The sequence below is a fragment of the Lingula anatina genome, chromosome 3 (assembly GCF_051362555.1).
Source record: "Lingula anatina isolate TDL-2025a chromosome 3, LinAna3.0, whole genome shotgun sequence".
NCBI lineage: Eukaryota > Metazoa > Brachiopoda > Lingulata > Lingulida > Lingulidae > Lingula > Lingula anatina.
The window spans coordinates 17,352,550-17,378,285 of NC_141769.1; the positions used below are offsets into that span (position 1 = coordinate 17,352,550).

At 38.1% G+C, this 25,736-nt stretch overlaps 3 protein-coding genes across 5 annotated transcripts in view; 2 read left to right on the top strand and 1 right to left on the bottom strand.

The window, feature by feature from the left end:
* Nucleotides 1-1,609: 1,609 nt before the first annotated feature.
* On the top strand, nucleotides 1,610-5,183 carry LOC106151078 (uncharacterized). Its single transcript, XM_013524203.2, has 2 exons — nucleotides 1,610-1,740; nucleotides 3,502-5,183. Exon 2 carries the CDS (start codon nucleotides 3,536-3,538, stop codon nucleotides 4,877-4,879), a length of 1,344 nt encoding a protein of 447 aa, XP_013379657.1. The 5' UTR covers nucleotides 1,610-1,740; nucleotides 3,502-3,535; the 3' UTR covers nucleotides 4,880-5,183.
* A 242-nt stretch (nucleotides 5,184-5,425) lies between these two features.
* LOC106182006 (uncharacterized) lies at nucleotides 5,426-10,329 on the bottom strand. Its single transcript, XM_013566653.2, has 4 exons — nucleotides 9,919-10,329; nucleotides 9,536-9,557; nucleotides 8,183-8,248; nucleotides 5,426-6,680 (listed from the first exon to the last, which is right to left on the bottom strand). The coding sequence occupies exons 1-4, from the start codon at nucleotides 10,273-10,275 to the stop codon at nucleotides 6,307-6,309; spliced, it is 819 nt and encodes a 272-aa protein (XP_013422107.2). The 5' UTR covers nucleotides 10,276-10,329; the 3' UTR covers nucleotides 5,426-6,306.
* A 3,527-nt stretch (nucleotides 10,330-13,856) lies between these two features.
* LOC106150688 (uncharacterized) overlaps nucleotides 13,857-25,736 on the top strand; it is a 33,307-nt gene continuing 21,427 nt past the window's right edge. For all 3 annotated transcript variants that reach the window (XM_013523668.2, XM_087008699.1, XM_013523743.2), the window contains exon 1: nucleotides 13,857-14,429. In XM_013523668.2, the coding sequence (XP_013379122.2) occupies nucleotides 14,312-14,429 (118 nt within the window). In that variant the 5' untranslated portion in view covers nucleotides 13,857-14,311. The remainder of the gene's footprint in view (nucleotides 14,430-25,736) is intronic.

Sequence of the window (25,736 nt, forward strand, 5' to 3'; positions counted from 1 at the left end):
AGAGTTTTATTTTATTGAGATGGAGAGAGAGATTATACCTCATAATTTTCCCATGGCTAAATTGAATCTGTTTGTGAGAAGCTTAAGCATGTAGTTACACTGTAAACGGTTTATAATACAATAAAATTCAGGCCCGTAGCCCGGGGGGGGGGGGGGGGGGGGTTCGGAGGGTTCGAAAGAACCCCCCTTTTTGCTGGAAATTGCACCTACTCTGATAATTTTTAACGAATCCCGTATCAAACGGACATAATAATTGTAAACACACACTTGCAATCAGCCACAAAGCTTTAAAAACATGGGCAGTGAACTATGTTTTCCCCGTACGTCTTCATTACGAGGCAGTTTGCGATGCTCCCACCAAACGCAATTGACTGTCGTTACCAGGTCAGAGTTCCTGACCCCAACGCGATTAGTGGTCAGTTGAAGACGTCAACGTAGTAGTCATCGGCTACTCAATTATTGTTGCCCTACAAAAACATGCTTTACGAGATTCGAATGCCATGAATGCTATCTGATAACTCTCAAACAAGGTGTATTTATGCACACAGAATAACGATATACAGGACAGAGAGAAATTCTAAGTTTTGCCCATTGTGGACTTTGAGGCTATTTAGCTAAAAATAATCACGTTGTAGATGTTTTTAGTTAAAGAATAAATCTGATAGGGTTTGAGATAAACTCTCACTTGACTTAATTTTCCTCATAATTATCCTCGCGCGCGTTTACTTTGTTCAAATAAATTAATTGAAAAGTCTGATTTTCCTCACCTTTGTCACATGTACAAAAAAAGGGGCGAATCACGTGATCCGTAAGATGGGGGAGACCACAAATACAACGTTTTACATCTATTGTATTCGTTATGCGACATTACATATGCAGGTACCCTTCTTCGTTGTATTTAGCACTTCTTTGTGATCTTTTCGTGTCCCACTAATTTCTTGGAATACACAACCACATAATGTGGGTATGTAGAACGACGCAAATTGTATTCTTGAAGCTCAAAAATTGGTTAATTTATTTATTTACCCAGGATCTCGGCAGGGTAGGGAGACGAAGACGTAGATCTCAACTGCATAAAACTCTATAAACAACAGAATTGTCAAACAAGAGAATTGTCCAGATGAACAACAAGAAAGATCACCTCGACCGACAATAAATAAATAAATGAATAAATAAATAGATAAATAAATAAATAAATTTAATAAATAAAGAAAAAAAAAGAGAGAAGGAGAAAAAGAGTATGTGCGTGTGTGTGCGTGAGAGAGAGAGAAAGAAAGAGAGAGAGTACCAACCAGCAAAATACTGGTTGCAAATAGCACTTCAAACCAGCTGTTAAGTGAGAAAACTCCACACGGATCTTCTTTAAAAATGGTCTTTTAAGCGTAGAAAATTAAACACTGACTGTAAAATAAAAAAAAAACAAAACAAAAATGTGGAAGAGGTATTTTAGCATTTTGAATCGATTGTGGATTAAAGTGACTGCCCCACCCTTCTCATTATCACACCTTCACCAGTCGAACTCTGACCCCGTTGTCAAAAAACCTTGAACCCGTCTGTGGACGAGCAGTTATCAGAAAGATGACATCACGATCGTGATCTCCTGAGCAGAAGTCAAACCGTGGGACAGTATATAAGGTGCCCAACACGTGATTCTATGCAAAAGGAGCCATCTCTGCCACTCGCGAGGGTAACACCTTACAGAGGTCGTCAAGTTTCAAGCTAGTTCGCAGCTTCTGGCAGGTGAGTGTACGGGTTTACAGTCGTGCCGTTGAAGATACATATAGATACACAGGACTGCTTTATTCTTTGGCTACTTTCAAGAAAGTTTGTTCGGTGTTAGACAGCGAAATTATCGTCTTGATGCGGCCATGCCCAAACGGGGCGGGGTGAAAAGCCGCGCCCTTCAAAATACGTTGCACGGGTTTGTTGAGTATGAGCTAATTTTGACTTACTTCGTGCTCTCTGTAGTGACTGTATTTTAGGGAAATATTTCGTTTTTTGTTTAGAAACGGATAAACCCGAATTGGGTAACGAAATAGGCTTTTACGTGTCTCGTGTGTAATGATATCAAACGTATTAAATCTCTATAGAGACTAAACGTGTTTTTCTACCTGTGAGGCAATCTTATCAAAGGACCTTGATCACGCTCCTGTTTCGTCGATGTTTCATGGGTAGAAAAATACCTTCTCTATAAAAACGATTGTTTTTGGCCGCATTCAGAGCAGTGGAATAACTAGTCCGGAGGTCAAATATGGCGACCCACTATAAAGCTTGCCGTCTCATCCGCTAATAGCCACTTCCGTTTGGAAGTATTCAAGTGGGTCGGTCATATTTGACCCTCTGACTAGTTAGTCCACTGTTCTGAATGCGGCCTTTGACTAAATTATTTTAAGTCGAATATCTACATGTATTCAACGGTGAGGCACTGAAGCGACATATATCAACGTGCCTAATGCGGTAGCATACGGTTAACTTGTTGGATTTGCATTACAAAACTAAAATGTCTATTGTCAGGTATTGCTTCTACTGCTTTGGTTCTTTTCAATGACTTCGTTGATGTAGGCCCTTTTCTTTAATTTTAAAAATTCTAAGAAAAAATAAGCTACCTTTTTAATTAAGTTGAGAGCGCCCTTGCTTTATCTCTACACCGAATTTAACAAAATGGTCATTACGTTCGTTTTTCGCCATCCTTCACTCACAATGTAGCATAATAGGACACGGTATTTTTAATTTTTTATTGAAAAACAAGAGTAAGACGAAATGTGGCAAAAACAGTTTGTACTTTCTCATCTCACACTCGTGCGACTGGCTAAGGGCAATCATCTGAAATTTATCCCTTAAACCAAATTTGTTTTCCATAGCATGGTCATCAAAAGCAGAAAGCAGACTTCTTCTCGCGGTCCCCAACATAAAAATGTGCTAGATGCGACAAACGCAATACACCACACCACGTCAACAATTTTGCTGTGCATGCCAACTATTGAGGAGAGAAATGTACACACACACACACACACACACACACACACACACAGAGATTTCTGTGCTTTCCATAAGAAAACGATATACAACTGTTTCAAGATATGAGACTACATTCGTAGTGTGTTAGGTATACAGCATCAAGTGTTGCTTTTGACAGAGATAAATAGATAAATTTTTGGATCTAATTATTTTGAAGTCTATCACAAAATGTACTTAACAAAACACCTGTATTTTGTAAATTACGTACATTGATATCTATTTAAATGTTTGATGTAGACTGTTATTGAACTGAATTTCGTTCATCTTTTATTTTCACTTTTGGAGAATTGTCTTAATTTCTCATTTCCCAGAACATGCTGACAATTCCCCTATCCCTTTTCTCCATGTTGTAATTTTAATTTGACTTAATTTTTCTTGTCAACTGGCGTCTGATCTTGCGATATATCGACATTGGGTAGAATTAAATGCTTATTTCATTAAATGGTTAGAGTAAAGATTGAAGAACTCTTTTCATCTTTCCAGTTTTGGGCGTAGAACGACTAGAAGACACGTGACGATGCATACACCGTCAGTTGTATCTACCGTAGCCGTGGTAACGGTGGTTATCCTGTCGACAATAGGTAGCGTAGAGTCTGCCAATATCACCACGTCACTTACCTGTGCCAACGACAGTATGCTGGTGAGCTACGTTACAGGCAGCAATACGTTCAACCCAACAGAAGGGCGAATCTACGTTGACGGTTTTTACGACGATGTCAACTGTTTCACTGCTTCGGCACCTTGGGAATTGAATGTGACTGTGGGAAATTGCGGTACAGCGTTTGAAACAGCCTTCACGGTTATTCTGCTTCACGATAAAGACTACTACCTGGAAACGATAGACTCGGCCCAGACTTTTACCTGCAAAGCGTCTTCATATGCCACAACGATGCACAACGTCAGCGCCTACGTGCCGGCCGGTGAGATCATCCCTATAGTCGGCCAAGAAGCGAACGTCCCCGGGTTCGACGTGACCATTACATTAAGGTTGAGGAACACATCGACTGGTACGGAAATAACACCTTCAAGCCCTGCCGTTATCTTGGGCGGCAATGTCACATTGGAGTTAACGGTGGACCCATATGCCCCCGTCAAGATCCAGGCCGTTCGCTGTTGGGCCGCTGGCATCGTCACTTCCAATGGAGTCGATTCGTGGAAGTACCTGGATCTCATCTCCCAAAGTTGCCCCGCCGTTCCGTTCTTCGGCAGACTTCAACAAAACAGCACCTTCCATTCTTTGACATCTACCTTCCCAATGTTTCTCATGACTCCAAGACACGCTTCCAACAGAACAACCGGTTTCTTCTGCACAGTGAAGGCATGCGACGTGACCAGCAGCGACTGCAACTATGTGAATTGTACGGGTGCTGGAGAGAGTGGACCAAGCTGGGGAAGGAGACGAAGACGTGCTGCCGCCCTTATGGCAGGAGATATCGAAGATACTGTGTACGACGGCGATATGAGCAGTACCGATGACGAAGAAGATGATGGTCTGTATCACCCAATGGGCAAAAATGACGTCGGGAAGGTGGCTTTGGGGTATTTTCTCACTGTTTACGATCCAGAAGAAGACATTAATGACGTTCAGCTTATCGAACCTGACGGGCAGCCCCAATGGCCTGGCGCTGATTCTTCCCAACCAGGAGATTGGCTGGAACCCGGAGATGGGCAGATGTATAACACGGCAACGGCAGAATCCACCGATGAGATTTGCATTAACAACTACGTACTCGTCATAGTGACTGTATTAATTGGACTCGTGGTGATTGCCTTTTGCTGGATCTCCGTTTGCTTCTTCGCCTATGTCCGTAAAAGATCAGCACGTCAACGACAGTCTTCAAAGACGGAGATTGAGATGTAAAACCAATCCTTGCATCCCCTTCACTGCCTGAAACGCCTAACACATTATCATGCATTGCTGACTTCTTTATTTTTTTGAACAGAAACTGGTTATCAACCGTGCCACTATTATTCAATTTACAGTGGTGATTCGATTTCTCATAATCATTGACTGAGATCAATAGGACGTATTTAATGGAATGTTTCGTGTTTTGTTTTTCAATAAATATTGTTTGCCAAAACAAATCTCCTTTTGATTTCCCGATAGATATAAATGCTTAATGTTTTTTGCCGATTTTTTTTCAATAAAAGCAAAAGCAAATTAATGTAGACTGCCATTTGATATACAGTGATATGCTAAGTTTTCAAATAGAAAAATGGGGGACTAAATTATTGATAAAAGTGAATAGAGATTCATTGACGGTTTCGGATAACAATTTGAGAGTAATAAAATAGATTATCTTTAACCGGAACGACGAATTATTTCAAAAAATATAAAAATTGCAAGTGCAAAAAATAATATAAAATATCTAATTTTAATCGTATGAAATTAAGTAATTTTCGGAAACGACATCATTGACAATTTACGGTTAATGTCATCAAAGTTGCCATGGACCATTTAAAGACGTACATATGCGTGTGACTTTCATAGGGCAGATTTTAATTTTTAAGTGAAGCTGTCGCAATGAGAAAAAAATTAAATGCTGTATCTTGGGAAGGGATGTGCTTAAACAAAAAATCTCTGAAATTAATTTGAAAAGTATTTGAACATGCCCAACAATAATTTTTGCTGCAAGCGCCACTTTATAAAGACCTATCGTAAATAAAAGATGATTAAACACATGTCAAAAATATAATGATTCGAATTTATGTAAAATATCCCCGAACATAAAAAAATCTCCACCAATAGGTAATTCTGACAAATTAAATTTCACATACATACATATGAATGTTTATTTTCAACGTTTTCTATGGAGCCCGCCTCAAAGATGTGGGCGTTTGTCAAAATTCAAAAAAGAAAAAAAAACAGTGACACGTAAAATCCCATTGAAAGAAAAAACACTTTCAGTTTATACATATTTCGAAAGCGACAAAAAAGAATATGACTTAAGCAGGTTTGAAATAAAAGTACATGGATCTCTGTCATTCCTGATGTTGTACATGTACATCACATTGATTCTTAACAAAATAACATATTTGTTGTCAAAGGTGCCGTAGAGGGACGATACACACGAGACATATTTTTTAAAGTCAAGTTGTTGATCAGCCTAAGTTTTTTTTTTACCAAGTAGGAAAATCCCCACGTCATTTATATTCAGCTTTCAGTTTACGTTGTAGAATTCATACACTAGGTCTTAACCAAGAACCTGGTGTTTCTTTTCAGAGTGATATATGAAAACAAACGCTCTCTTTGCGCGTCTTCTTTTCTCACAAACCGTGACAGCATTTTCAGCAGCTGATGTGCAACTCAAACGTTCCAGAGTTTCCGCGGTATCCATGAACAGCGACGAAGTAACATCCAGCTTCCGGTGACGTCACAGTGACCCAGGATTCCAAGTCGCAGGTATAACCGTCATCATTGAAGGAAACATAATCCGTGTGAAGACATGTGGTCGAGTTAACTTGCTGTGGCATCTTCCCCACGGCTAACATGCTGTCATAGTCGGTGCCCGGTCTGCATGTGTCGATTTCAACTCTCGCGACCCACGGCGAGATTTCCATGAGATAAAGCAGCTCGCTTTTGCCCGGTTTGCCCACGTTGCTTCCATTAAAACTGGTGGTGACCGTGCCGTTGCAGGTGATGCCCAGGTGGGTTATGCTTCCTTAAGAAATACAAAATACAGATGTATGCAGAGGCAACACTCTTATTAAGTAAAGAAAGACTCTTCTGCAACTTAAATGGATAACAACTGTTTGAATGACATTTAAAGTTCACATTTAATACATTTGAAACAAATTATAGAAATTAATAAATACCATTTTACCGTCAAAACAGCGGCTATCGCTATTATTCTGGAATATGTGCTTGCCATCAGATCACGTGGACATTTATAGATGGCTATACCACTGTAGTACTCTCTTAAGGGATCATTACAAAAAAAAAAAAAAAAACTTTTGAGAAAAAAAAAACATGGGCAAACTTTGAAATTTGGAATTGATTCATTAACCATTGGTAAGTATGGGAAAATCAGCATTTACTCCAGGAAAATCCGTTTTTGGCCAAAACAAACGACTGTTATCTCTTTAAATTCAGTGAAACACAACAATAATGTTTTTGTTCAACATTGTGTTAGAGGTGAAAGATGTGACAGGTTGTCTTCATTGAATTATTAAGCTGAAATAATTGGAAAAAGTCACACAAAAGGTGCTTAGAACGTATGAAGCAAGCACTTCATTTTCCTGGAAATTTCAAAAACCTTCCCAAAACTGTTGAGGCAATTATAATTTAAACCCGTTTTCTAGTTATCACTTTGTAATTTTAATGCAACAGCCCTATCTTCATTACGAGAGTTGCTCAAAATGAACTTGCAAAATAATATTAATAAATAAGAATGAACAGTTTATGTATCGTAATTTCATCAACGTCTACCTTTGTTATTTTGGCAGACCGTTAAAATTTCAGGAAAAATATTTTTCCTTTTGCTAAATATAAGTGTTTATACGTTAAATGCATGTATCTAGTGTAAATGTGGGAATAAGTTAGACAGTGTCAATGTTTTGATAAAAACGATGGAAAACTACTGTCACAATCCATATGTATGATGTCGATTGGGGCCGTTTACCAAGCCTGAAGGAGTTGCGACACAAAAGAATACTTTTATAATGTGCATATTTTGGCGTTCAAAATGTTTCATATAAATATTTGATAGTTCTTGCAAATAGTTATATCAAAAAAGTGGTAAACTGCAGTACAATGCACAATACCTAATGAATGTTCTGATCATCTAATATTCATCATGTTTTTGTTGTTATAAAAATTCTAGATAGATGTTCTTTTTTATTTGTGACAAAAAGAGTGAAAAAAATCATTGAAGCAAAACAGTATGGCCAGCATTACGTTAACACAGATCTGCGTCAGAGGCACATGATATTTTCCCAAGAGCAAGCGACACCTGCTTATAAAGCAAACGACAACTATATGCATATAGTTCAAATCTATATAGGCAATTCGCTGAAGTGCAAAAATAAATGCTTTGCCAGAATTTCATAAACCTTGAAATTTAATTACATGTCGCTATCTACTCTTTTGCATGGTAAATTGACTTGGTTAGGTAAATTTACTTGGATTTGCCAAGACCGTAATTCTAACAGATGGCTCTCTTACCTCCATTGGAGCAATTTACAGAATCATATTCTGCGATGGGACAGCTTATGTTTGATGCCAAAACAACTGCAATGATAAAGATTTATATCGACAGATAGTATCAATTTTTATTATACCGTCACTGGCCAATCCAGGAGGGGGGCACATTAATAGAAAATGACCAGCAAAGAGAGACATTATGCGAAATAGTTATGGGGGACAAATTTACTGTGAAATGTAGGGGCCAAGGATGGGATTTTTTTTTCTTGGGGGGGGGGGGGGAGGGGGGGAGCAGTAGGAAAGAGGAGTATGGAGTAACACCCATTCGAAAGGGGTGGTCTGGGTCCATTATGCCTCCTTAATCCGCCATATTGTATCATATTTACAAAAAGAAAGTTAACAAACATAAATTCAGTGAAGTCAGGTACCTTCTTCAGATATAGAAAGATAATACATGTAAAACAAAAATTGAATATTTTTAAAATAAATGCATTGAAATTTCACAAGTAAAATAAGTAAATAAAAAGATCAACTTATTGATGACCTAAATTTAAAAATAAAATAAATGCTGTATTTATCTGGTTATTCGTTTATTTATTTATTTATTTTTTTTTCATATTTAAAGATTTAACATCCGGGGAAAATGATATAGAAATCGCGTTTGGTGCATATAAGTACGGGTTTACCATATGTTAAAATTGTGAAAAATTGTGGTCTTTCTGTTCCTTATAACCTGTTATCACTTTTCCAATTCGCCTTCCATCCTTTTAAATCATAAATACCATTACAAAAACAGTGAGTGCAATTGGAAGTAGAATTGTACGAACAATAGATAATAGGAAATCCATTAGACTGAACTTTATAAACACAAATTGTCGATAACACGAGGACATATAGTTAAGGTTATATTTATTTTTTAAATGATAACAAATATTTGAAGTGATGCCTATAGTGAAAGGAGGACAGTGTCAAAAGACCTCAAAGAAACGGTTATCAATATTTAGAAAACAATAAATATTGACTATAGGAAACCCTACAGATTAATGTTAACGTTCGATATACGGCATATATACATTGAAAAACTATCATAAATACAATTCTTCCTTATTGACTCTCTTTTAGTGTACTTGAAATGAATTCGAAAAACGAGGAAAAACTATAAGCAGGGAGTTTACAATATTTATTATAAAATACTGAAAAAGATATTTTGATAAAACGCCTACAGTTCACTCTGAAGAACGCCGTAAAGTCAATGGAGGAAAAGAAAATGAAAATTTTAAAAACATATGTTGGACTCTTTTTTTTTTTGCAAGTAAGAGAAGAAAAAACAACTTTTATTCATAACAAAAAGCTTGAGGAATTGTAAAGCCTTACCTTTACACCAATCATTGATTTCCTGAAAAACGAAATAATACAGTAAACAATTCTGGAGGCATTGGCCTGTTTTCTTTATTTGTGGTTAATTAAGAAGAATATACATGTACATCGATGGTGTAATAGATGGATAAGAAAATGAATGAACAAATTCATAGACAGATTAATAAACAGGTGAATCAGCGAGCAGATAAATAAATAAATAAATAAATAAATAAATAAATAAATAAATAAATAAGTAAATAAATAAATAAATAAATACATCGCACGACAGTCACTAACGTTTTTTGAAAATGAAATGGTTATCTTATCTGTTTTACATGTACTATCTTAAGCAATCTTTTAATTTTAACGGTCTTTCCTGATATACAAGTCCTACTTACTTTCTTCAAAAACGATTTTGTCCCTTCGATGCTCTCTGTCCCGAGGCATTTTCCAATGGTCTCGTTGTCCTTCCGGACCCCAACAAGAACACATGTCTTATTCGTGTAATGGCCTCCACCGCAATTTACAGTATCTAGACAACTGACAAGGCAGCCAAGAAAATTCCGTCTCTGTGAAGTAGATAATTCTTCATATAGAGGAGCCCTATGATCAGTTTCAATCTGCCACAGAAAGTCCTTGTAGACGTGAAAGTAGGAGGTGACTGTTTCTGTGGTGTTAACTACGTCCACGTTAACATTGAAAACTGACAGCAGTAAAAAGCTGGAGAGTATCGCGCGGTGGATGCCTCTCATCATCGCAGTTAAACACTTGTCACTTTCCGGGTTTTGGACAGGTTAAGCCTTTTGTGTCTTACACTGAAAAAAAAAGGACTAAAAAGAATTATTCCCTAGATTATTTTCCACAACTTAAAAATCTCTTAAGGCTCTATATTTACGTCCGTAGTTGAACTAATTGTTATACCCACACTCTCTACTGTATCTGTGCGTTTCCCAAGACCCTAGACAATATCTATTGCCAGATATACTACTAGTGTTTAAATGCTTGAATTAGTCTCTGAACATGAGCATCTGACGTTTACAAAACGCTCTAGGTGTGTTTAGTGTACGACATTTGTTCTCCAGTGAGATGCATTGATTGAGACATACTGGCACAATATACAAAGATGTTAGATAATGACATCTGTGAGAATTATTGGCATCTTCAATAAAGAAGAACGCGTGTGCATGTGCCTCTGATCGAATAAAACATCACTTCTTCGTGTTTATTTAATTCCATTTATTTCTCCATTAGTTCTTTTTGTGCTTGTTGTCATCTTTTTTTTCTTACTATACCGGACCGTTCAATAAAAAAGACAAGCTTTTTGTGTGGAATTAGAATGCCCAAAATGTAAAACCAAGCTGGACATTTATCGGATTTTATTTTCTGACAAAAGGAGGGAAAGGAAGAAAATAGAAAAAAAATGATATTTTTACAACTTGTTTCTATAAGTCTACGAATAGATATTTATTTTGTCACCACACATCGAAAGAGGTAATTTTTACCCTTGTACTGGTTGCGATTTCATTGATGTGCTCTTCTTCTCTAACACATTTCACATCTGCATTTTATCTCTTCTGGAACAACGCCTTTCATTAGTTCAGCAAATTTTGTTACTGATATGTTAGATTGTCACTTATTTCCTTAATTCGTATTTTGCCACGGTCATTTCTCATTTGGGTTCATCACCTTTATTTCGCGTCCTTTAGAAATCCTTCAACATCTGTAATAAAATCTGGCCAGTAAAGTGCATATTCGTTTATTCTACTTTATCAATATTGATACTTCAATCCACTTCTTGTTTTCCCTTCTACCATCACTGTTGAATCGGATTCAGAAGATAAGACATGGGTCTGTGTGTGTGTTGGGCGCGGGGGGGGGGGGGACAACCAGCTCCCCACATAAATGCCCTTTCAGACATTGGGCCCTTCGTGTGAAGCGAAATAGTTTCGAGTAAACTGATCGACTCAGGGTGCGCACAATGTAATCATATTAACGTTAAGTAAAACAGCTGGAACCGCCGAGCCCACAATAATAAGTCCTGAATACAGGGACAGTTTAATTAACCCACCCCGCTACGCGTTTTCAATATAGCGCATTGTACAAAATTGTGGCATAGTACAAACCTAATAATACGTGCGCGTATCTAGCATACCAGACACCTGCAGACGGCCTGGTTCATTCTATTTATTAGCTGCAAATATAATACAGATGTGTTCACACTTGTCAAAATTCCAAATCTGTCCATATATTTTATCACAAATATGTTTTTTTTCGGTACAATTTCACAATGACAACATGGCAACCCATTCTATGTCCCATTCCAAGACAACTACAATTACAATAATTTTTTTTCAAAGACTGATATTACTTGTATACACTTGAATCGACACTTTGACGTAGCACATTCCTCGGGAGCTAAGAAACGTGACAATATGGAGAAAAATCGATACATTTTTTATTTATCTCATAAGCAGTAAATTTAAGTTATCTTAAGCATTTACCGGGTAAAAGCTTACTGGGGAATCCGACGCGGGAATGGGCTCTCGATATTATACCGTGTAAACGTGGTGCATATATAACAATATACGTCATAGCACGCAGTCTTAGCACGGTTCATGCAGGAAGGTGGAAATTCAGGGTGCACCTGTTCTGGTCATGGCACCACGTACCCTCCTCAACGGCGAGGCGACATACCTATATATACACCTGTGCCCTCTGTATAGCTGGCGTATGTACATGTGTACATGTATTTCTGCACCACAACCTCCTCCACAACCTCCCTAAACAGTTAATATATATGCGTGGCTTTTCTTATTCATGCTAAAATGGCCACCAGTTATGTATGAAGGTATGGGATTTTTCCGAATATCGGCGGATTTCCGACTTTTGGGGAGCCAAGAATATCATTGGCCTAGACGACCCCCTGGACCCCACTCTATATTTTTAATATTTTCACTAAATATATAGTCTCATCCCTGTGTATGTACAGTGGTAAGTGGTAACTTTGTGAAACATGTTACTATCCTTGATAAATATGCTGGTTCAGGCACTGTCAACAGTGATGGCATTTCTGCTTCTCCTAAACATCTGTTTTGCGTCGTTTTTGCTGACGGCAAAACAGTAGCTTGTAACACCCAACAAACTTCTTTGCTAGAAATTGGAAAATTATATAGCAAAATTACATCGTGGATTTTTAAACCATGATAAGGATAATGGTCTCGCATAGTTTCGGTTTCATTTTTTAATATGATCTCTAAGGCTAATACAACGTTTTAATGTCCAGGTTTTACACGTTCAATAGAAGACCAAGAAGGACAATCCACATATATTGCAGGCTTAAGTTTAAAAAAAGATGACAATTGAGCAAAATGAAGTAAAGAGTAATGACAATAACTTATTGACAAAAAAAATAAAGGGAGGATGAGATGGAATTGCGATAATTTCTAAGTTCTGATTCCCACAGTACCGATGTATCTTTAATGTCAGTCGGTTATTTTCAGACCTCTCTATCTCCCATTTGTTTTTCCAATTATCTACACAAATATCCGACATGCAAAGAAAACCTTTCAGTTTATTACTGGGGTCTCCCTCGTGGAATAATCATCGACACTCAGCTAAAAGTTCTTAGTTTGTTTCCTTTTTTAAATCTTCTTTTTTTGTAGTTAAGTTAAATTATAGCGCACATGCATAAAAAATGAATTATTGTTGTTAATGCATAGGCCTACAAGGTAATTTCAAATTAAAGCCCATGTGCGCCGAATACAAAATACCCGGTAAAGGCATGTAGTGATCGAGTAAATAACTTCACTGTGCTCGTCAGCAGATTTCGAACAGAAACTTTGATTATTTTCAATATGGGAAGAAATTCATAAAAATAAGGTAATGGAAAAAATATGGGAATGACATAAACAGTGCGTGGTATCTTCAGGCTATGGAAGCATCATCTCTGCTCTTGAAACAAATTTCAACGCATTTAAAATGTTTTAAGACAGGTATATGAAAAAAAAAAACAGATCTAAAAGTGCACTCGGTGACATTGCGACCCGCATAGCGTCTAACTTAAGTCAGCTTTAGGAATACGTTAAAACCTGTAGAAGTAACATTATACGTTAACAGGTTAAGTATGCAGAGCAGTTCAGGAGAGAAACATGTGAATGAAGCCACTCGACTCTAAACAGGTCTAAACTACATCAAACTTGTGTCAGGTGTGAATCCGCCCTTTATATAATCAGTGTGGTAATTTCCCTCCCCGATAATGCCTATTTCAATCTCCTGTTCTCCAACTCCATTCATGTGACCTTTTCGACGAGTTGTGAAAACATCACTTTACGACCCACAGGTTAACGTAGTAAAGGTCCCGAGTAGCGCGTCTGCGAACAGTCTGTCTCTCCACGCCAACTGCGGTCGGTCTTTACGGCCTGCTCAATATGTTTACTACGAACAAAATGGACCTTTCACGCTAGCTGCGTCTCACTTCAGCTTCGTCCGTTGTTTTCAGCGCCTGATGTTATTCTAAAAAGTATAATCGGCATTTGATGCGGGCCGGTAACCCCTAGTCTAGCCCTTCACGAGCCTCGGTTAAGACCGGGTACTTCCTTTATGTTTGCGGTTTAGGTTAAAGTTAAAGCTTTGCAGCAGCAGCAAGGTGAACGCATTTATTCCGAGCTGGTCTGGGAATGTTAACGGCGTTATTTATCAGAGTAGTATGTAACCGTCTTCTTATTTAACGGAAGAGGGAATACACGTACAGCTGGGAGGATTACGTGAGGATAGTGAGGATACTTTTAAAAGATGACGGAAAAGACTGCAAAGCGTTTCGTGTTAATGGTTATGACGGGTCTCGTAGCGATCAGCTGTTTCTGCCCCAGAACACAGGCGACTCTGAGCTCTAGTAATGGCCCCCTAAAAGGTACGTACGGCGTGTGTGTGTGTGTGTGTGTGTGTGTGTGTGTGTGTGTATGAACCTGAACAGCTATTCTTGTTTTCAGCCACCCAATACTCGTATAATACACATCCAAACTAGCACTGAAACTGATGCTTGTTTCACCATATCAAGGTGTTTAGGGTGTATTTCATTACAAAAGTCAACAAATAATAAAGGGTGATGATGGAATAGCCAAGCTTGTCGAACTTTCTTGATATCCTATATAGCCACCTCTTGAAATGTAGCTTGAAAGTTTCTGTCCGTGTTTGTGTAACCTAGATTTTTATAGTTTCAACTGGCATTTCTTCACACCACTCTGCTACAACCCCAGCAATTTAGATATATTCAGGCACGTATGTCAATTTATGGATCAGTATTTATTTAGTTATGTATATATACACCGTTTTCGTCTTACTAGCTTTTGCAGTACTGTACAGTCATAAGGCTATGGAGAGACACATAAATCATATAACCCAACTAAATTAGCTCTCGTGTAGGAGATGTTTATTATCCCACATCAACGGTGTTGTCGACGCTAAGCAGAGCCGTTTTTGTTTACTACAAGACAGACCCGAACGCCAACTAACAGTATTATACGGCACGTGTTTCTTTCTGTTACACATGTCTGTATAAAAGATGAATGAGTGCACGCATTAACGTTGTAATATTTGGTAAGAGATAGTGGAAGGTCAGACTCATATGTCTATGTTTAGTACTTTACATTTCAAAGAGCTTTAAATTTATACGAGACCGCAATCTAATTTGTTTGTCTCTCAACGCTCGCAAAAAAAAAAAAAAAAAAAAAAAAAAAAATGCTGGGGAGAATAGATAGTGTGTGTGTATGTGTGCCAGAGTGTGTGTGTGTGTGTATGTGCTTACTTATGAGAGGTAGAGAGCGAGTGAATTGGAGAGAGGTGGAGAGAAAGATAGAGGAAGAGAGAGAAAGAGAAGAGAGGGGATGTCCTCTTTAACCGGTTCATCCATGATCTCTTCGACCCATTGTTTTTACGCCTGTTAATCCCCTCCTAAATTTACCGCAAAACCTCGTTTTCAGAGTTCTGAAGACGGTCTATGTCCCTCCTGCAACTGCCCTGTGTGCAAACTATTCACCCATTCCTAAAGATGTCTACAACATACCCCTGATTACAAAATTACTTCATAGAGGTTAGGAATAAGGCTTTGGACAATACGGCCGGGCGCGTCTCAAAACGTCCCAAAACTGAACGAAAGGAAAAAAGACAGAAACAAACATTCACACGCGGAAACTTCACTTTGTCTTTGATAGAAGCCTGTCTTGTCGCACAACGAAAAAAAAATCGGTTATTTATAGGAATGTCAAGCAGCACGCAGAACAAGTGTACGTATGGAAAACTGATACGAATTGTCAGTCAAGTAAGAAGTGCTTAGATGAATGGCAGGTCTCTGAATCGTATTCAAAGAATGGCAAGATCTGCATTGACATTTGACCTCTATAAAAGATATTTTAGCCTTACTTAAAAATGACAGCAGTTCTCTCAATATTATCAAAGTGGGCCAGGGAAAATTCGGAAACTTGAACAAGGACAGACCCCCCCCCCCAACAACTCGTGTCTAATCGCCCCCCCCCCCCCCCCCTTTGCGCCACTGGGGTCGTTAACCTCCGCTAAAAGGTCATGTTTTCATTTGACATTTTTGTTCATCAGGTGGTCCTTATGCCTTCGATTATAGACTTGAAAGACGACAGGACTATCAAAGACTTCTTAGGCGTCTCCGACGCAACATCCCCGGCTTTGACTGACAGATACATTGTCTGTGGCAATGAAATGATGACATAAATAAGATACAGGGTGTCTCTGAATTACGGAAACATCACTATTGAGAACTTACTTTTTTTGGTTTCACAGATAAGATACATTAATCAGCTGATTTATTATCTTATTTAATATGTACATTTTCGATATTTGAATCAGACATTTTGTTCGAAATATTTATCAGTAAAATGTATTTGCCTATGTGTCCAGACTTTAGATACACCAAATACTAATTGAAATATACACTCTGTGGCCATGAAGGTCCGTATATTTGTAAACCTATCTCTGCTACATGTATATATATTATCCAGGTTCTTTTTGGGTTTCCGGTCATTAGACAAACGACGTACATGTATACCTTACGTTGCTGAGTGGCCCAGACCGGTTAAATGAGTTTTGATGATGTTTTTGACCATGTCTGTTGCAATGCTTTAAACAGGGTACATATCAACTATCCAAGTCACTGACTCCATATTTACTATGTGTAGGAAAGGACTGTGCATGTTTAAGGTCAAAAGGGACATAAGACCCGTTTCCAGTCTGCCCCACCCACTTGTTAGTCTTCGATATTTAAGTCTAGCCTAATAGAAATTTTATATACTAATAGGCGTATGTTTTTATTGCGAATAAAAAGTATTTATCCCCATGCCGACATCTTTTCCATCACTTCTTGCCTGGCGTGTGTTTCAGGCAAGTAGTGACGGATGTAGGGGAATGCTTACTGTCCCTCCCCCCCTTTTCTTCTATTTTCTCTTGATAATCCACGAACCTCATTTGCGTCTCATTTGCGTCTCAGTTCACGACAATAAAGCACGTAACGGTGACAGTAGCTGCTTTTTGTCCGCTGACTCCAGTTATCACCACCTGATTACAATGGTTGGTGACATTGATTACAACTGTCTTGACGTTGAAGGGGTGTTTAGATGTATACGCTGTACTAGTGCAAAAGGTCGTCCCGTGTCTGGAGTGCAGTTTACCTCTAGAGCAGCGAGGCAGGCAGACAGTCTCTCTTTCTCGGTACACACAATGGGCCTGTGCTATGCTGTTGATAAATAAATAAATAATATAATTAATTATTTAATAATAATAATTATAATAATAATAATAATCATAATCATAATCATAATAGAAAATAATAGCAGAAGAAGTCATGTTTTCCCTTTTTGCTTTGTACCAAGTCTGTGTCTAGCGACAGACTAGTTGCATTAAAAGTTTTGGGATATTCTTACAAAAACAAATCCATTCTTTGTCGACGAATAACCATATGCCTTGGATGGCGCCTTCAAGTCCCTTAAAAACCGTGATAATTTTTACACGTATATCCCGAGCGCGCTCATAGTTAGGTGACCGTGACTCTCTAAGCATTGTGCTCAGAGAATTGAAGAGAGCAACGCAATGTAAAAAGAACATGAGCGTCACTTTATTCCTCATTTCCTTTGGTTAGGTAATTGACTTCGTGGGAACCCGATATAAAGTTAGCTCTGGTAAAATAGACGTAAATACCTCAAGCCCCCCCGGGTAACAAAACTAAAGAGCGATTAGCTTATTTTTCAATGTCGTTGCAAATAGTGAAGTTGAAAAGGACTACACTTAAGCAAGCAAACGTCGAGTAAATATTTTGTGGGTTTCGCTCTACGAGCGCTGCAGTTGCAAATCTAACTGCTGATTTTGTTTTGAGACAAATATGTAACAACCCTTTGCGTGAGATTATGTCCATTTGAAGACAGGAAAAAGTGTTGTTTCACAAAACTCTCCGGCATGTTTCAGCTTTGTTGTTAGACAAAGGTTGACATATATATTAAAGATACATATATGTCTGGTATGTTTGTAGAAGTCGAGAGAAGACGATAAAGAAAGCAAACTTTTACGTCACTGTGGGCTACAGTATCACAAGCAACAGCGGATCCCAGTGGAGAGGAGGGGGGGGGGGGGCACAAAAGGCAAGAGCCCATTCTTTACTCCAGGAATACTCCATTACTGGTTGCGTTATTCCCCTTTTATCTACCCCCCCTCCCCCGGCCAATAAAAAATGGCGAGCCAAATAAGACAACCCAAGAAATTTTGTACTTTCTTGCGTCCTAAACATTTTACAAATTATCCCGTCTTTTGTTGTGTGAGACAAAATCCATTTATCCTTGTGCTATTAAGCAAAATTCTGGGTCAGACAATGATGGCTCAATATGATTTAAAAAAAAACATGAAAAATGATCATATAATATGACTTACATATATGTTTTACATTGCATTAATTTGTTTTATTTATCAAAATTAAATTAAGAAGAGAAAATGTGACATAAAAAAAGTAAAATAGAAAGTAGGCGACTAATCAATGTCAAAATAATTATAGTAACTTGATTGATAAGCATTATAAGTTGAGTAAAAGGGTAACGAGTCTTCATATGAGATTCCACATTAATTCCTCAGTAATACATAATTGTAAACAACACATAGAAAAATAGTTAAGTCCATTTTACCACCAAAACGGCGGTTATCGCAATTATTCAGAAATCTGTGCTTGTTATCAGACTACGTGGACCTTCATAGAAGGCTACCCTCCTATATGATCTCGTAAGAGATTACTGTAAAAAACACACAGAAACAATCGACTCAATTTGAATGTCGGAACGGATTCATAAAGCAGTGGAAGTTATATGGGAAAATTGTCACATACCCAAGGAAAACCGATTTATTGCACTCTTCCCGCCAAAATGAAGTTGTCATCCATTTTACAAGAATTTTGTTAAAAAAGACTGATATTCCCAACAAGCCTGGAAACTTTCGATGACATAGGTGACATAACCAATAAAATTAACCTGGACTGAATGTAGATCAGGAATTTTAACTTATTTTGATCTAATTTAAATTAAAATGTATGAAAACGCGTTTGAATATCGTATTATAAATAAATGGAAGAAGGGGCGTTAAAATTGGGAATCTTATGATAAAAATCGAAGGCGTTCGGTGTAATTTGTGTGTGTGTGTGTGTGTGTGTGTGTGTGTGATTCAAGAAAGGGGCACCTTTAATTATATTCATATGAGTGTATATAAGAACATTTGCTGTGGAGGCGCTGTAAGCTGGTTTTCCATTTTAATTAACACGCTATAAGGATGTAGCCAGCAATAACGACCATCATATGCAACCGACCAAACAGAAAATGACGACATACAAAAAGTATGTCTATATGTAAGTAGCAAATTTACTTAAGGAGTTTGAAAAAGAGGAACATGTGCTTTTTCTTCGTCAAAAGAGAAATAAGTCCCCCGCAGTGGACTTTATTCCAATTTAATTTTAGTTCAGCTTTGTTCAGTGAGTCATTCAGCGTCTGCATCACATTCTAAATGTGTTCTGTCATGTAAAATGGCGTTTTGTTCGGGGCATGAAACACACGCACGCACACACGCACATACGCAAGTACGCACGCAGACACACAATTATTTTAACACGGTATTTAAAAAGAAGTCATTACAAAACAACGATAGTATTTATATGTATATAATCAATGTTCAGTCATAGAAAACCAGGACCAGTGGGTCTTACTATACAGCTTCCATATTTGTTACTAGAAGAAAACTTTGCTTTTGATAGATGTAACCCAACGACCATCCAAACCAGTCTGTTTACCACACGTGTTTGTTATATAGTTCGTTATAGCAGCTCTCCTTGCCATTTTACCATAATAAACCGAGGAAAATACACCCTGTAACATTTAATCCGAAAAGAGGCATCTTTTCACGTGCGTTTATACCTCTCTGGCAGACCTTCGTTTTACACATGGTCTTCCGTCTGTGATTTAACCAAACCATACTGTTTCTATACTTGTATATTCCTCCCGCCTTGGGCGTTTTGCCGTTTACATCCAAACATATTTCTTCCCCACATTCTGGGCCTAATATATTTTTATGATACATAATTTGATGTGTTATAATCTTTGGAGATGAACAACGGGGAACGTCTGGGAATGGAAATAACAACTTCGTATACAGCTGGCAGCATGTTGCCGCGCAAAACTAGTTCAGATTACTTAAAGAATGTTAGGGAATATTTATACATCTTTTTTTTTCTAAAATTCTCCCTTGCAATTATCTTTAATGGCAGAGGAGAGCATTTTGTTTTAATCTCAAAAACAAGTGCAGTCTTAGGTCTTAGGTTACTCCAAAGAGGAAGGCAATTAGGCCGGGCTGGCATTAAAATTGCGTTGTAGAGGAGGGTGAATGTGGAACTTGTTTTTTGAATTACACATTTTTCCCAGCTGAGGTAATCCGAGAGGTGATATATTTGCCCGAGTGCTTGCCGATGTGGTGTTTTTACTTGTTGAAGGTTTAAACAATTTGCTTCGGCTTGGGGAGAAATGAAACATGAGCTAAGGAAAGTTTGCTTAGTGTGCTAAAATTCTGGTAACATGAGAGAGAGAGAGAGAGAGAGAGATAGAGAGAGAGAGGGAGGGTACCATGGCCCATAGGAGCCTACGCGTGCGTCTTTTAGACGCCCCTTTACATGCGAAAACGACAAGGCCTATGCCGAGTTCGTCTTTTACTACAGAGCTTTGAGAGCCGAAAATGGCATGGCTGTGTCTCTTTCGCCACTTACTGAACTCCAGAGATGCGAGATTGACACGACCCATGTCGCGTTTGTCTCTCAAAAGACACTGTTATAAAACATGAAATAGGCATTACGTGTGATTTTCGCAGCTGAATAAGTAGACCCTTCTAAACGAAGTTGACGTGACCTTAGAGTCATGTCGCTTTCAACTTTTACAAACCTCCAACAAAATCTATCTCCACACAGACGCGCGCGACATGTAGGCCTACAATTGGACATGGGTCAGTTGAAAGCGACATTAACCTAAATGGCTCATGTTACTTTCAGCCAATTAATTTGAAACAGAAGGACCGTCTTAAAACCCTTTATATTTGAATCCTTGAAAATAAAAATATGAGGCCATATAATTATTACAAGCAATTAGCCACACTGTTATCTAGATAGCACTAAATTATGATGGGATTCAAATGAAAAAAAATGTTTTGGGACAGCACAACACTGTTTCAAATTAATTGGATTTGACATATAAGAGATGGCTGAAAGTAACATGAGCCCTTTAGATTAATAGGGTTTCAACTGACCCATGTCCAATAGTACATGTCGCGCGCGTCTGTGTGGAGATAGATTTTGTTGGAGGTTTGTGAGAGTTGAAAGCGACATGACTCTCAAGTTACGTCAACTTCGTTTATAAGGGTCTACTTATTCAGCTGCGAAAATCACACGTTATGCCTATTTCATGTTTTATAACAGTGTCATTTGAGAGACAAACGCGACATGGGTCGTGTCAATCTCGCATCATGGCGAAAGAGACACAGCCATGTCATTTTCGGCTCTCAAAGCTCTGTAGTAAAAGACGAACTCGGCATAGGCCTTGTCGTTTTCGCATGTAAAGGGGCGTCTAAAAGACGCACGCGTAGGCTCCTATGGGCCATGGTAGGAGGGAGGAAGAAAGCGCGGATTACTCAGCCAGGGAACTCTGTCTGGTTGTATCCTTAGATCTCTAACTGACAAGGACACAGCCCCTCATCTTCCTCGTGCCATCAACGCATTTCAATCATTACTCAGGTCGGATCGAATTCCCCAGTGGCATTGCTAGTGTAGGGTAAAGTAATTGTGTACAGTTAATTCGATTCGCATGCTTCTGCCTATCTCAAGCCTACTTTGAGACAAGCTCTTTCATTCTGAGATAATGTGGCAAGTGAAATGTTGACTGCATTACGTCATGCAGAGACATTAGTTTTCCTGCATGTTAATCAAATGGCACAGACTGTGATGTTCATCATTTTGTATAACCACATACTGTTTATTGTAAAAAAAATAAATAAATAAACAATTCCAATTGCAAGTGTTTTATTAGGAAAATATTTACCGACGAGTAGGAATTAAGGAATGCATATCTCTGTTACATTTTGACAAAGAATATCTCACCATTTTCTTCGTTTAATTCTTAATTCATCTTCATGTTTCTCTCTATTCTACCGTATTTTATCTATTTATTTATTTTTTCTTTTGTGAATTGATTTCATATGAGACGGCACCTCAATTAGACTTCTGAAATCCATGTATTGCCTCCAATTTCGCGTCTGGCCCCGTGGCCCTTCATTCAGTTGGAAAAGTTAACTGGGTTGACACAGGACCAACAATGACGATTAGACGTTTTGCTGTCGGAGTCATATTTCGCTCCGCTTACTTGTTCTTTTCTAACTCCATTGTGAGCTGGGGGTCGTTTAGAATCACTCAATGGGCTCTCGAGTTTTATTTATCCGGTAAGAAGTCGAGTGTATAAAACGGCAGTTTTCATGACTTCCGAGTACAATTTGTCATATTAGACGGGTAACTTGATGCCCCCCAGACATCGCACAGCCCCTCGTGCTCCGTGTCGCCGGTCAACAATTGTCTGCGACTTTTAATGCGACAACTCCACTAAACCCGAAAGATCAATTAAACGATGACTGACTTGTGACAGTGTATAGTGTACACGAATCTTCTGCTCCCGACCTTTTCGTGCTTCTCATACATGTAATATCATGTTTGGATCTTGTCCTTGGATCTTGTCTTGGATCATTGGATAGAATGTTGATTATTTTTAACTATGCAGGACCCCAAGTTTTTTCAAAATATATAAGAAAAATATTAACATTTTAGCATAAGGATTGACAATGAACGTGATACTTTAAGCTTTTAAATCATACATGATTTTAGGCGTGTTTCTATGTAATGTAAGTGTGGTCGACCATACTACATGTAGGTACAACAGATTTTAAACTGACATGCTGACTGTCTTATATACGGTAGCCTTAATAAGGACACGGATCTGACAGCATGCGACTATTCTCAATGGCAACATTGGGCGGGCAACAAAATTGATTAGATTTGCACATAATGATGAGATAATCGCAATCGGGCAGCACAGTTTTGGGTGGACTCAATTTGATAGGAAACACGACTACCTTGTGGGACTGTGATGGAGACCTCTCCCTTCCTTCTTTCCAGCTTTTTTTTTCACTCAGTGACATATTTTTCTCATCATCTAGATGTATATGGATGTATTTAGTTTCACGTTTTGCTGCACGGATTTCATAGTGACCTGAAAATTATATTCAGACTTATTTCCACGCTTTTGTGATGTAAAAAAGAAAAAGTGTAGAGCAGGCTGGGCCGTCTTTGGGGGCGGGGGGCGGGGAATTATACTGTAACAACGTTAACATTGTGAGCAAAAGGACTTTCTACGCCAGGTTCATGCTTTCCAACTAGTACTGCAAGTAGCTACATGTACGTCCTTACTACATTCCCCATCCCCTCTTTCCACGCAAAATAAAATGTAATTCCAAGTGACAAATTGTAGAGTGATCGATCACCCTTTTACGTATTCTACCACAGTCGACCTGGAGAATTTTTTCAAGTGGATTTTAGAGTGTGTTGTTTTTCTTCAAACCAGAATTAATATGGATTAACACTTATCCCTGCAACCCGTTACTAACCATGCATCTACACGTATAACATTTCGAGCACTACACAAAAGCTTACGAGAATTAGACATCGGACAAGTTGAGTTTTAGAACCGAGAAAGAGACTCAACGTGCTAAATAAAATCGTTGTCACAGTTCTGTCCAGCCAGGGGGCGTTAGCTGCCTCGTCTATCATACTCATGACTCGTTACAAAAGAAAATCAGTTTTCTCTGCACCAATCAATCATCAAGTATTTAGTTTCAAATTCTCATCCAATGTAACTTAAGGCAGAAAATTACCCAGAGTTCACAGGTTTATGGGAAGCTGTCTCCATTCAGAGGTTGGTTTTTCACCCATCCCCCTTCTTGTCTTCATAGAACGGCACAACAAACTAAATCAAGAGATTTTTTATTCTATGCTCTGTAAAGTAGAATTACCCTCGTCTGTTATTTTATATTTGCCAATTAAAGCAAGGGAAAATTCCGTATCTTGTGCAAAATCCTAGATCCGCCAAGGATTTCAGCATTCTGAAACTCTAGGCGGGATTCTGAATAACGGGGTGATAACAGATGACCCGGTGTCTCGTGCATGAGGTGAATGGAAATCTAATTATTAAGGATCTAGTTATCAAACTGACTATTTTATATCTTTGCACTTTGGCAATAAGTCAGGGATTACTTGTCACTCTTTTGGGGTTCATTTTACACCTGTTTATCTGATTCACTGTGGTAAATCACTACCATAACCCCCCCCCTTTCCCGGCAATTCCAATGTAGTAGTATAAGGTCTATAAATAATTCTTTAAAAATGCTTATTCGTACGAAATATGTGATGCATTTACCACTGAATTCCAACCTAATTGACTTTGACAAAAACAAGCAGATCAAGTTCTGTTTCAAAACAACTTAAACTATTTTAGATTTAAATTCTAAACTATTCACTCATACAAACGCTTTCTTTTACATCTTTTGAAAGAATTTTTAAAATCTTTCAAATAAAAAGCACAGTTGGGTAAGTGCAAAATTTGAAAATGGCACTCGAACTCCCTGTTGTTCAAAGGTATTTTAAAAAATAATATACATGTGAAAACACAGCCACCGTCTTCAATTTTTACACAGGATTGGCTTTGACAGGACTGGCATCGGTATTCAATTTTATGTCATGAAAACAAGGCGCTGTGCTGTCAAGACCTGAGAATGTTGAAACAATATTTAGTTTGTAAATTTAGTTATTGCGTTCTCATGTTGAGATGCATGTAAGATAAGTAGATGTAGGAGGACGCTGGTGTTCTTCTGTTAAAAAATAACGAAGAAAAATACAGTGTTAAAGTATCTACATTTTACTAGTGAAGTCAAATAAGATTCTAAATTGAGTGTAAAGGTATCCTATCTATTGAATGCTTTCTATTTACAGTTACAAAGTGGTACATATTTGCATATGGGACTTTCAGACAAGTACACGTATATCTTTATTACGGTTTGAATACACTGTAACACTAGCACAGTGCTATGTGAGGAAACATTACAACCTCATATAAGACGCAAATGTCAGCATTATTTTTAGTGCTAAGATAAAAAAGTGTGGATCGTTATTTTTCGAGCAATTATTTATCGTTCTCACCTGCTGAATGCAAAATATCAAATAAGATCTATTTACTAAATGTCAAGTGCGCGTCTGCACTGTTGAGCTTGGGCAGCATTCCTGTGTTTTTGATATATCAGGTTTATTGCAAAATTCACCCATGCTTGAATTTTACCTTTCAAGGAGCACGTTATGTGTACATATGTGCTGACTTAATGAAAGCTAGATGCGCGTCTTGTCAATAAAGCATGTACTAGCTGTCTGTGTCTTTATCTTGAAAATACGTAGGGAGAATTGTGTGTATTCACAGGGTAAATGGCTTTGTGAATTATCCCACTGTGAGATTTTCTTGACACCAAAGCAACGCAAAACCATTGCCAAAATTTCAAAAGGATTGTAAGTTAAACTAACTCCTCCAATCTTCAACATCTT